This window comes from Peromyscus eremicus, chromosome 11, assembly GCF_949786415.1.
Source record: "Peromyscus eremicus chromosome 11, PerEre_H2_v1, whole genome shotgun sequence".
Taxonomy (NCBI): Eukaryota; Metazoa; Chordata; class Mammalia; order Rodentia; family Cricetidae; genus Peromyscus; species Peromyscus eremicus.
Genome location: NC_081427.1, coordinates 55700716 through 55713332, shown reverse-complemented (window position 1 = coordinate 55713332; position 12617 = coordinate 55700716). Strand labels below are relative to the sequence as shown.

At 39.2% G+C, this 12617-nt stretch overlaps 1 protein-coding gene across 2 annotated transcripts in view; it reads left to right on the top strand.

Annotated features, from left to right (window-relative positions):
- The window catches only part of Cert1 (ceramide transporter 1), a 105986-nt gene extending 101460 nt beyond the window's left edge, over window positions 1-4526 (top strand). For both annotated transcript variants that reach the window (XM_059276284.1, XM_059276283.1), the window contains 3 exons: window positions 83-212; window positions 1009-1145; window positions 4325-4526. In XM_059276284.1, the coding sequence (XP_059132267.1) occupies window positions 83-212; window positions 1009-1136 (258 nt within the window). In that variant the 3' untranslated portion in view covers window positions 1137-1145; window positions 4325-4526. The remainder of the gene's footprint in view (window positions 1-82; window positions 213-1008; window positions 1146-4324) is intronic.
- The last annotated feature ends 8091 nt before the right edge of the window (window positions 4527-12617 follow it).

The window sequence follows — 12617 nt, the reverse complement described above, 5'->3', positions numbered from 1 at the left end:
ACTAATGCAATAGTAGGACAACAGAGATTATAAAATAAGGAATAGTCCACAAGCTGATGCTAGTTTGTGTGTGTTTTGACAGCTGAACAATCGATGTGTCCGTGCCAAAATCAATGTTGCTATGATTTGTCAAACCTTAGTAAGCCCACCAGAGGGAAACCAGGAGATAAGCAGAGACAACATTCTGTGCAAGATTACGTATGTAGCTAATGGTATGTATTTTTTGTTTGTTTGTTCTAATTAATAATGTGCAGGTTCTTGACCCATCATCTACAAAAAAAAAATCTAATTTCCTAATCTCTAAGCTGAAGATAAGTTAATATATAGAATTGTGTAAAGATGTTGAAAGTCTGTGTGTGTGAATTTCTGTCTTAGAACTAGTATATGAAAATTTTTTTAAAGTTATGACTGGGTGCATAAATTTTAAAACTTCATGTATAGGTCACTATTTTATATATCCTTGGCTTTAAGAGGCATTTTCTTATATAGTTGCCTGGTAGAATGTATTTATAATTAGAGTAGAAACAAGAGTGGGAAAAGTATTTAATTTGACCTTTAGTTTTCTGAATCTTCCCTGCAGTCTTGAGTGGCTGCCAGTGTCATTACTTCCTTTCAACTCAGTACTGGGCAAGCCTTTCTGTCACTTGTGTTGGTTCTTACTGCACCTGTTCTGCATCTGCATCCTGATGCAGCCTTTCTAATCACATATTCAAATGCCTATCATTACTCAAAGCTGTAACTACTGAAATGTTTAAAGGAACACTTGTTACCACCTAGTTATAGTAGAGACTGATAAGCAAACAGCTTTCAGTGTTGCTGTATTAATGTCCATGGTATTTAGGGAGAATCAAGGCTATTTTAGAAAGGTGATACAGCCTCTTACCACCTGAAGGGGTGGCACTGGGTGATCAATAGTTTCAGATCCAGAAATGTCAGCTGTTCCAACATGGGGACTTCACATGGAGATGGAGAAGTGTGTCTAATAGTTTAACTTCCCTTTGTTTACAGTGAACCCAGGAGGATGGGCACCAGCCTCGGTGTTAAGAGCAGTGGCAAAACGAGAATATCCTAAATTTCTAAAACGTTTTACTTCTTACGTCCAAGAAAAAACTGCAGGAAAACCGATTTTGTTTTAGTATGAACAGGTACGGAGGCTCTGTTAACCTCGTTAACTAGCAGGTTGTAAATTTACTCTGCAGATAGTGAATTTAGTTAGTTATTGGAAGGAGAAGTTAAAAATGTTTTATGTTCCCAAGTAGAGGATTGTAGTCTGTGGTCTTTAACACTTATTAATTTTTCTACTAATATTAAAGAAATATCCGTTACAGAATTACATTATAGAATACAAGAAGTACCAACTCCCTATGTTATTCTTTCCCAGAAACTACTTTTTGTGTGTGTTCTTCCAGACTTGTACATAATCCTCCATACTAAAGGTCAAGAGTGTGTGTGTGTGTGTGTGTGTGTGTGTGTGTGTGTGTGTGTGTGTGTATGTATGTGTACTCATATGAGGTTGTTTCTCAGTCACGTGCACAGTGCAGATGACAGAGGTCAGTTTTGGGCATCCTACTCGTTGTCACTTTCTACTTAATTTTTTTTTTTTAAAGACAGTGGTCTCACTATGCAGCCCTGGCTGGCCTGGAGTTCCTGTGTAGGTGAGGCTAGCCTCAAACTCAGAGATCCATCTGCCTTTGCTGTAATAAGTCTTTCTCTGTCCTGCCAGCCAGCTCCCAAATAATGACACAGACTTATTAATTATGAAAGCTCAGCCTATAGCTTAGGCTTATTCTAACTAGCTCTTATATCTTAAGTTAACCCATATTTTTTCATCTACATTCTACCACATGGCTTAACCTACTGCTATTTCAGCCAGCAATCGCAACTCCGAAGTTACTAGCCTGCTTCTCTAGCAGAAGCCTGGCTTCTCAGAAAGCCTGGCGGGAATTCTATTCCGCAGGCACCTGCTGTCGCTGCCTCTAAAGGTAGCTTTAACTAAACCTCTATCATTCTATTTATAAATAAGACTCAAGAGTCAAAGGCTGGGGTGATGGTCTCCCAGCTCAGAGAGGCTGGGTCACAATTAGCTAACCTTCCCTTCTTGCTGGAATCTCAGAAAGACTTGTGCTTTTGCTTCACCAAACCAGAAAAACCTGCACCACTCCAAACCCCACCCTACTACTTCTCTCTGTCTCTCCTGAATGCCCTCTGAGGCTCTATGATTACTTTCTGTCAACTAGTTACTAATACAGCCTCCTGACCCAAGGTTCATTTTATTTAATCAATGCAAATGCAAACTTGGGGTTCACAGTGTGATCGAATATCTCCCAACTGTCTATACCCATTTTTACTGTACCTGTTTAAAGGTTTTCTTGGTCTGGACCAGTTTACAGTGTACCTGCAGCCTTCTCTGACCACGAGACAAACCTTCAGTGGTCACACCAGCAGCCCCGTGGTTCTGGCGGCTGGGTCTGCCCCACTTGGTTTCCTTAGAGCCTAACCTCATGCCAGTGTGTTTCCAGCCCCAGCTCTGGAAGCCACTGTGTCCACTATGCAGCAGGCGTTTATAGCTAGCACACCAGCTGCTCAAGTGTTCTGCTGCATAGCAAGGCCTCTTAAAACAGCCATACCTCTGTATGCTGAGCCTACCCAAGAGACCCCATCCTCAGGCCCTATGTGAATATTCGAGCCTCCACTTTGGATGCCATATGTAAGCACATCTTTCTCTGTCCCACTAGCCAGCTCCCAAATAATGACACGGAAACTTATTATTAGTTATGAAAGCTTGGTCTATAGCTTAGGCTTGTTCTAACTTGCTCTTACATCTTAAATTAACCCATATTTTTTCATCTGTGTTCTACCACATGTCTTTTTACCTTCCTTTCATTCTGTACCTCTGACTTGTTCTGAGTCTCTGGCATCTCCTCTGAGTGCCTAGATTCCTCCCCAGTTCCTCTCTTTGCCCAGAAGTCCCACCTGTTCTCCCTGCCTATTGGCTGTTTAGCTTTTTATTAAAGCACTCACAGTGACATTTCTTTACACCGTGTAATCAAATATCTCGAAGCACTCTGCCTCCTGAATGAGTGTCGGAACTAAAGGAATGTGCCACTACTCCTGCCAGTTCCTTTTTTTTTTTGAAGCAGTGCCTTTGAACCTAGAGCTCCATGGGGCCAGCAAGCCCAAGGGGTCCTCTACCAGCACTAGGGTTGCAGGTACCTGCAATAGTCCCTCTTTTTACTTGGTGCCACTGATCCAGACTCGGGTTTTCATGAGTACCTTACTGTCTGGGATATTTCCCCACCCCTGAAAAGAATGATTATTAAGCATTTAAAATAAACATGCCAGGACAGTCGTAGCATTTGCCTCTGGAGTGCTGGGTTCGGAGCAGTGTTTCATTGACTTGACTATACGCGTACAGAATGGAAATAAGTAAAATCCTTTTTTAAATCTCTGATGTAGGAAGTAATATTGTTTGTAGATAAATGTATATATACAGGAATATCACTGAGAAAATGTACTGTCCTACATTTGGCCCTTGCTCTCTTAAATCCAATTTGAGCATGCTGTTTCCAAAATCCATAGTCAAGCCCTAACATACATTAAACATCCTTATTAACCTTACATGGCTTCCTTTTCACAATAATTATGGAAGGTATTTTTAGTTGGTCCTAGCATTGAAAGCTTAGGAAAACTAACAGTTTTAATTCTGGTAGTGTGGGAGTCATTGTTTGGAATGTGCTTTCAAGAGTTGATGACAGCCAAAACTCCTGGACCAGACGTTTGACCATATTTATTTTTTTAATAAGATGGACACTAGCCACACACGTACATAAATTAAGTAAAATTATCAAGTTCTTGAAAATAGTATTGCAGTTTCTACCTAAAGCTGAGAGGAAGACAATGCTCTCCATATGTTTTTCCCCCATAACTTTCAAAAGATCCCTTTGTATTTTCTGTTGCTTGCAGAGAATAAGTTTGCAAATATATAAGTCAATAATTCCACATTCACAAGGATGAAAATACTTTAAAGATAATTGATTATTACACCGGGCGGTGTTGGCACACGCCTTTAATCCCAGCACTTGGGAGGCAGAGGCAGATGGATCTTTATGAGTTCGAGGCCAGCCTGGGCTACAGTGTGAGTTCCAGGAAAGGCACAAAGCTACACAGAGAAATCATGTCTTGAAAAAAAACAAATAATAATAATAATTGATTATAGAGATTCTTTTTTTTCGCCATGAACTTGGAGGGTCGGAGGCATCTATTTTGGTAGTCTTCATGCTTTACTAATATATTGCATTTTATGTGCCATTGTTTTCTCCTACAGTGACTGAAGCAAGGCTGTGTGACATTCCATGTTGGAGAAAGAAAGCAAGAAGTTGAGTGCTCTAAGCTGGAACACAGGATCTACAGCCTTGTCTGTGGCCCAAGAAGAACCATGGCAATAGTAAAGCTGGGTATCTAACACTAGCCATCTCCTGCTAGATCTCCTCGCTCAGCGTGTAACTATAAATACATGTAAAATCACATGTATATGGCTATATTTTTATTTGCTTGCTCCTAGGAGAGAAGAAAATTAACTTTGAATTACAACTAGAAATTAATTGCTTTAATTTTTGGGAACTTTTTCAGAATTTTTTATTTACCACAGTCCAGCCTAAGATCCTCAGTTGTATCAGGTTTTGTGCACAAAAGAAAAGCACAGAAGTTGAATGCATCTGAGGCATGTGCTCTCTGTGCACCAAATATTCAGATGGGCTTCTACAGGCCTACAGTCTGCATCTGTGTCCAGAAGTTTTTTACTTTTTGCTTTGTATAATCATAGAATCTATTGCTGCTGATTTCTATAAGGATTCATGTTGTGTGTCTCTTCATAACTGAGGACTGTCAATGACCTGTGATTTTGCCTTTTCTATAGTCTTACTCCCATGAAGAACATTGGTTCTGATGGAGAAAGAATGAAAAGCTTTATTTTCTCCCCCAGATATCTTTATATTTTTATTATATATTTTAGTTGTGTACTATATGCTACTAACGTTTTTCAGTTTGTTACAAACACAATTTGGTAATTCTTAAGTTGGTTCTGCTTGCCTCCAGTCAGAAACATCTGTACATCTCTTGTGGGTATAAGTACTTTATAATACAATGGTCAGGATAAAATGAGTTCATATTTTTCCTGAAATTTGTAAGAGAATATATGGTATTACTTGTTAAACCAAATCAGACTGTTTGAATTTGACATTTGATTTAATATTTCTAATATTCTGTAACAAATACGTTAGTTTTTCTAGCTTGGTTCACTTTAAATGATATATCGCAAGGTATACATAGAAAATCTGAGCGGTTCTCCCATTTGCCTCTTGGTCATCAATTTCAGCAGAACAGTACAATTCCACACTATTCAAACTGAAATGCTGTCTTTAGTTGCTATAAGAAGCTAACATGTAAAATACCTGACTTAGTTGTAGTCCTGTGAAAAACTTTGAAGCATGGAGTTGAGGCACGGAATGGTCCTCACTGAAGGTGAGATGACTGCCCACTTCAGACTCTTCATTGTGTTTACAGCAGATTTATTTATGTAGATCAGAGGCATCTGTAGATGTTTTGCTGGTGTGTTCCTCTCCTTAGAAACACAAAAATCAGACCCCTTTTGTAAAGCAGAAAGTCATGTCATGTAAAACATGACCTGTATATATTCCATATGGAAATGGAATCTAAATGATAAATGCAAGGTGTGATAATTTAATGATGGGATTAGTCTGATCAATTAATATGCACAATCCTGGAAGTGAATTACTTGCATCAGATAGAAAGATATTTATTACTCTGTACAGAGAGAAAAGTACATATAAAACTAGAGCTTACATTACATGCACGCAGTTTCATGTCCCATAAATCTTTTATATTTTTTAATTTACCTTTCTCTAAATGATGTGCATGGAATATGCCTTATTACAGAAATGCTATTCATAATTTGACTCTGTGGAAAAGTGCCTATATGGTGGTAATGCTAGGAAGGCAAGGTAGACAGATTATCATACCAGTTTACATCACCAGTTAACATTTTATATTGTGATGTTTAAAAAAAGAAAAGTTTATACCTCAAATGTGTACTTTATTTTACAATCAGCTGTGGGGTTGGGACGGGAGAACCGGGAGGGCTGGGAGGGAAAGATTATTTGCCGTAGGCACTGGTGGGAATCTTTAAAAAATTAAAAAATAAAAAAAAGACAAACTCTCTATGCCCACTCTAGATGTTCCTCTGTTTGCATTTCTGGTCACTATGATGAACCAGACCAGTAAATCTTTCATAACTAAATTGGATAGCTTTATTTTACAAAGATATGCAAAGTTTCTGAAGCAGTGTCTGAATCTAATTATCACCTGTTACATTTGCACTAAATGTGGTGATATACTTTTACAATTTATTCTGTAAATAAAATGTTACACTGAAAATGTTTGTATTTAAAAAAAAAAAGATAAGAAACGATACATTTTACCTATCAGTTATTGCACTCATACTTCATTGGAGTTAATCCTGCCCAATCAGATTTAGAACTGAGTTCAGAAATACTGAGTGTATTTTAAAAAAAAAAAGTCAAAGTTGGAGGAGCACTGACCATTTTATAATATTCAGACCCTCAAGAATTACTTTCATTTGGCTAATTCCTACATACTGAATATTTACAATGTTTCTTCATACATGGGTATTTCTCTTTACCTAAGCCCCCATTCCAGGCCCCCAAAAAACAAGCCCCTATGCTCCATTCCCCTGGATTGTTTTTGCTCTGTAGACACCTGAAAAATGTTGGTGATGTGGGGGATTTGTCCCTGCATGTGAGTGAACAGGATGAGAGAGCAGAATGTGCCCCTTGGGATTGAGGACTCCATATTTGAGGTGGAGAAACTTGATTTTGTTACTACAGGAGGAGCAGCAGAGGAAAGAAGAGAGTACAGTACCTAAGAGATGTGTGAGGAGGAAATAAGAAAAAGGAAACTTGGCTTTCTCATCTGTTTGTTTTCATGACTAATTTATACACCTATACAATATCAGTGTCGGTTGCTACTGAGAATTTAGCTGGGCTGAGCTGGTCCAATTGTGAAATTGTGCTGGTTATCTTTAAGCTTATCAGTTATTTGTCCCATCAGACACTTTACCAGTGTTCAGTCCAGGCTGTACAGATGATGTGTTTGGATGTTGTCATTGTTCATCTACAGACTCAAAACATAATCATTTTAAAGTACCTTGGGAGTGTGTAGAGTGTAACTATAATAGCTTTATGATTCTGATGATGTTTTTTTAAAAAAATAAATAAAAGATGGATCTTCCATGTTACAATCACAAAATTAAAACCAGTATTTAAAAGTGGAGAAGTATTAAAATATTATGGACAAATATGCTTGCTCGCTTTGTTTTCCTTAACTCCAAGGTACTGTCTTAAATAATTTTCTGGGTAGTTTTAAAAGTTTTCTTGAATTATTCCAATTCAGTAATCCTATTTGTAACCCCATTATGGATCCAGAAAACTTTGAGGTAACAGCCTAGTTTTTGTTAGCAAATCAAAACAGGCATGTGCTAAAGGTAAATATTCTGTCAGTCTTCTGTCATATGTGTTATGTATATTTGTAATGGATTCCAATTGAAGTGAATTTATTAGGAATTATGCTTTAAAGTATTATTGCTAGAGAGTGAAGCCATATACAGTTTCTGAGTTTCTAAACTGGAAGTACAGCACCTGTGAGTCACACATGTAATATGTATTCATCCATGTGCTCTTAACCATGAATGCATAATTTCTCATTTATTTAAGAAATACCAGCTCTGCTTGCTGCAGTTCTAAAACAACCATCATGGGAAGTGGAGACTTTTAGTGTACTCATTGGAGTCTCTCTTTGACTGTGTTGAAAAGCACTGGATGCATTTCATCTCTAGTGTTCAGAGTGTGTGATCTGTTAATATAAGTCAACTCCCTGATTTGAGATGGTGATCACACTGTTTGTCCTCTCTCTTGAGTTGGCTTTTCAGCTAATTTCCCATACCTCCACTATTCTGGTATCACCACAACAACATAGTCTTCACCTTCAAAGCTTCATGCACAGCCCATTTAGGAATTCCTTACAGCAAATGACTAATACATGTGCTGCCTGGTCTCAGTTGCTTACTGGAGCCTTGGTGCAAGCCTCCATATCTCCTGTTCCTTTCTATGCATCTGTAAAAACTTAGCATATCAGCTGGGTATGGTGGCACAGGTCCTTACTCCCAGCCAGCACTCAAGAGGCAGAGGCAGAGGCAGAGGCAGAGGCAGGCAGGTCTCTTGAGTTTGAGGCCATATTAGTCTACAGAGCAAGTCTAGGACAGCCAGGGCTGTTATAGAGAAACCATGTCTACAAACAAACAAAAGTACCACATCAACAGAATTCGATATAGGACACCATACCTAGAGTCACGAATGGGCCTCCCCCATCAAGGAATCCTCTCTGGAAAGGCCTTACAGACTACAAAGTTCAACTGAATGCCTAAATGTTATTAATCTAGTCAACAAGTTGACTACCAAAATTTTTCATCACAACTACCACTTGGTGTCTTGACTTTTTGCCCTCCCACTGACAGGGATGAGACAAGAAAATAAAACATCACTACAGACAAACCCAAAGGGGATATTTTACATATTCTTCAGCTTGTGGACATGTTCTATAGAGCACTTTTGTAGGATACCTGCCACAAAATAACCTCCGATAAAAGAGCAAGCTTTGATTCTATCTAAGTTGTTTTACTGTGGTCATTTCTATTATTTATTTGACTTTGGAGGATGAGTGGTAGCTAGATGAACAGCAAGGAATCTATACAGCAGCTAAGTCAAGGTTTAGTCAGGATCCAAACCATTTTGACAATCTACATGCTTATTAGTAATTCTTCAGCACACAAAACAGTCTCCAGAATAAATATTTTTGTGTTCTTATTTTTGTGGTGTTTAAGATCAAGCCCAGGCCTTATTTACACTAACAAATGCTCTCCCACTGGGCAGTAAAGAGTTACTGATGTAACAGTAGCTGTTGTAACAAAGCTTTTTAGAACTATATCAAAATTAAATAGAAATGGGCTTTGAGATCATGGCATTTGAATGTATTTCAGACTAAGTCACATTTGAAATATACAAAGGCCTTTTCATTTACTTGAATTTTGTTTTGTTTTGTTTTGTTTTTTAACAAGTTTCTCTGTATACCCCAGGCTGGCCCTCAATTGACAGTTCTGCCTTAGTTTCCTAAGTTTGGAAAGTTTGTTTTTGATTCTTGGTTGTATGATCAAAAGGTGAATAGGTTGCCGGTCAAACCTCCAGTCCTAGCTGTATCCATTCTGTATACCAGTCCAGTTTATTGAGTCTACCTAACTTTAACCTGTCTTCACCATACCCAGTCTCCAGGCCTAGCCTGGGTTTCACATGCTGTGTTCCTTTCCAGTCTAGTGAATTTCCTAGATCCTAGCCTTCCTGCACCTTCCTCAATCCCAAGGCTTAGCCCTGGGTTGCACACCCTGTATGCTGTCCAATCTGGTAAGTCTTTGGAACCTCACCTGCTTATGCCACCCCCAATCTTTAGGCCTCAGTTGCACAGCACAACTTGTGTATGTTGGCCTAGCCTGATGAATGCCCACCCACACCATCTTCACACTTTCTAGCTTAGCTTAGGTAACACAACTTGCACATCAGCCCAAGCAGATACAGCCATGTGTCCCATTCGCATACTTTTTATTACTGATTACTTTTAAATTTTTATTATAAAACTAAACAACAGAATATAAGATAAAACACCTGAGGTGAGCCATCGGCAGTGGCACGCATCTTTAATCCCAGTACTTCCCCCTTTTTATTAAAGGAACAAGCATGCACCACCAAGGTTCTTACAGATCTTTCTCTTTTTTTTCTTTTCTTTTCTTTTTTTTTTTTTTTGAGACAGGGTTTCTCTGTGTAGTTTTGGTGCCTATCTTGGGTCTTGCTCTGTTGACCAGGCTGGCCTCAAACTCACAGAGATCCACCTGGCTCTGCCTCCCGAGTGCTGGGATTAAAGGTGTATACCACCACTGCCCGGCCAGAACTTGCTTTTTTAAAGTAGATTCAATAATCTACCTTTTTATCCTATCATATCTACACCCCCCCTTTTTTTTTGACCATGCCCAATAACAATTTGTAACCAATGCCTCCTAAATGATAGCAAATATCCATAACCCAGTGAAAGACCAAAAAGCATCATCCACTCCAGCTTTTGGAAATGCAGGCATCATGTTCTTAAAATTACTTCCTGCTATCTGGGGTAAGCATCTCTAGGGGACCCTGAAAAAACCAAAATAATGGTCAAGTCCTGGAAGAGCTAGCTGTATCATTTGGGGGTAGTGCATGAGAGTGGACCATCTCAACTAGCCACCTTGGAATTATCCTGAGCAGTGTGTAGTCCAATGCCAATATTTGGATGGTGTTTATTGGCTTAGTGGCATTATCACAATCCAGGTAGAATCATCATTGTGGGACCCCATCATCCTTTTGGAGACTTCAGAGATTTATGTTAGGAATGTTTATCATCCACTACAGAAAACGTAAACATCTTAAATGTCATATGCTGTAAATCTTAGGGAAGTTAAAGGACTATGATCTATTAAATACATCCAGGATGTCCAGGCTTAATTCCTAAATAACTCTTTAAACTCAAGCCTGAAATCATGTATAGGAAGCTACATGAAACCTAAGGTTAGAATTAGTACTTTATAATATCATTAATATCAAAACAAAGTTTAATTTTGAGATAGTACTTAATTATACATTAAAAATATTTTATAAGGTCAAAATAAATTTGAAGGGTATGAGATTAGTGACAATATATAGTCCCTAGATTTTGGTTTTCTTCTGTCCTATATGAGATGGCTCTTCTGATATGAGACAAAGACTTTGAATTTCCTTTTAACAAGCATGCTTGGGTTTAGAGAAGGAGAGAGCCACTCTCCAAAGCCAGCTTTAGTTTTTGATTGAGTCAGGACTACATAAAGACTACCCATTGGTGTTGGGGATTTAGCTCAGTGGTAGAGTGCTTGCCTAGCAAGCACAAGGGCCTGGGTTCGATCCTCAGCTTAAAAAAAAAAAAAAAGACTACCCATTTAACATGTCTGTAGAAACCAACAAAAACAGACATTTTAAAAGGTTTATGAAATTTTACCTGTAGGAAGTATTCTATACCATTAAGCCAGATTACTCCTTTTCTTGGTAATTTTTTTTCAGCTGGTTTTCCCTTCTTCTTCTTCTTCTTCTTCTTCTTCTTCTTCTTCTTCTTCTTCTTCTTCTTCTTCTTCTTCCTCTTCTTCTTCTTCTTCTTCTTCTTCTTCTTCTTCTTCTTCTTCTTCTTCTTTTTCTTCTTTCTCTTGGTAATTTTTTTCAGATGGTTTTCCCTTCTCTTTTATTTTTTTTTATAATTTAATTTAATTTTACATATTCACCACGGATTCCCTTGTTCTCCCCCCTCCCACCCACCCCCTGCCTTCCCCCCAGCCCACCCCCCATTCCCATCTCCTCCAGGGAAAAGACTCCCCTGAGGATTGAGTTCAACCTGGTAGATTCAGTCCAGGCAGGTCCAGTCCCCTCCTCCCAGGCTGAGCTAAGTGTCCCTGTATAAGCCCCAGGTTTCAAACAGCCAACTCATGCACTGAGCACAGGACCCGGTCCCACTGCCTGGATGCCTCCCAAACAGATCAAGCTAATCAACTGTCTCACTGATCCAGTTAGGGGCTCCTCAGCTATTGGTTCATAGTTCATGTGTTTCCATTCATTTGGGTATTTGTCCCTGTGCTTTATCCAACCTTGGTCTCAACAATTCTCGCTCATACAAACCCTCCTCTTTTTCACCAATTGGACTCCTGGAGCTCCACCTAGGGCCTGGCCTTGGATCTCTGCATCTAGTTCTCTCAGTCATTGGATGAGGTTTCTAGCACGACAATTACGGTGTTTGGCCATCCTATCACCAGAGTAGGTCAGTTCGGGCTGTCTCTCGACCATTGCCAGTAGTCTATTGTGGGGGTATCTTTGTGGATTTCTGTGGGCCTCTCTAGCACTTTGCTTCTTCCTATTCACATGTGGTCTTCATTTATCATGGTCTTTTATTCCTTCTTCTCCCTCTCTATTCTTGATCCAGCTGGGATCTCCTACTCCCCTAAGCTCTCTTTCCCTTGACCCTTGCCCTTCATTACCCCCACTAACGTCCATGTTGTTCATGTAGACCTCATCCATTTCTCTGTCATTGGGCGATCCCTGTGTCTTTCTTGGGGTCCTGTTTTCTAGGTAGCCTCCCTGGAGTTGTGAGTAGCAGTCTAGGCATCTTTGTTTTACATCTAGTACCCTCCTATGAGTGAGTACATACCATGTTTGTCTTTCTGAGTCTGGGTTACCTCACTCAGGATGATTTTTTTCTAGATCCATCCATTTGCCTACAAACCTCATGATGTCATTGTTTTTCTCTGCAGAGTAGTATTCCATTGTGTATATGTACCACATTTTCTTTATCCATTCTTCAGTTGAAGGGCATCTAGGTTGTTTCCAGGTTCTGGCTATTACAAACAATGCTGATATAAACATAGCTGAGCA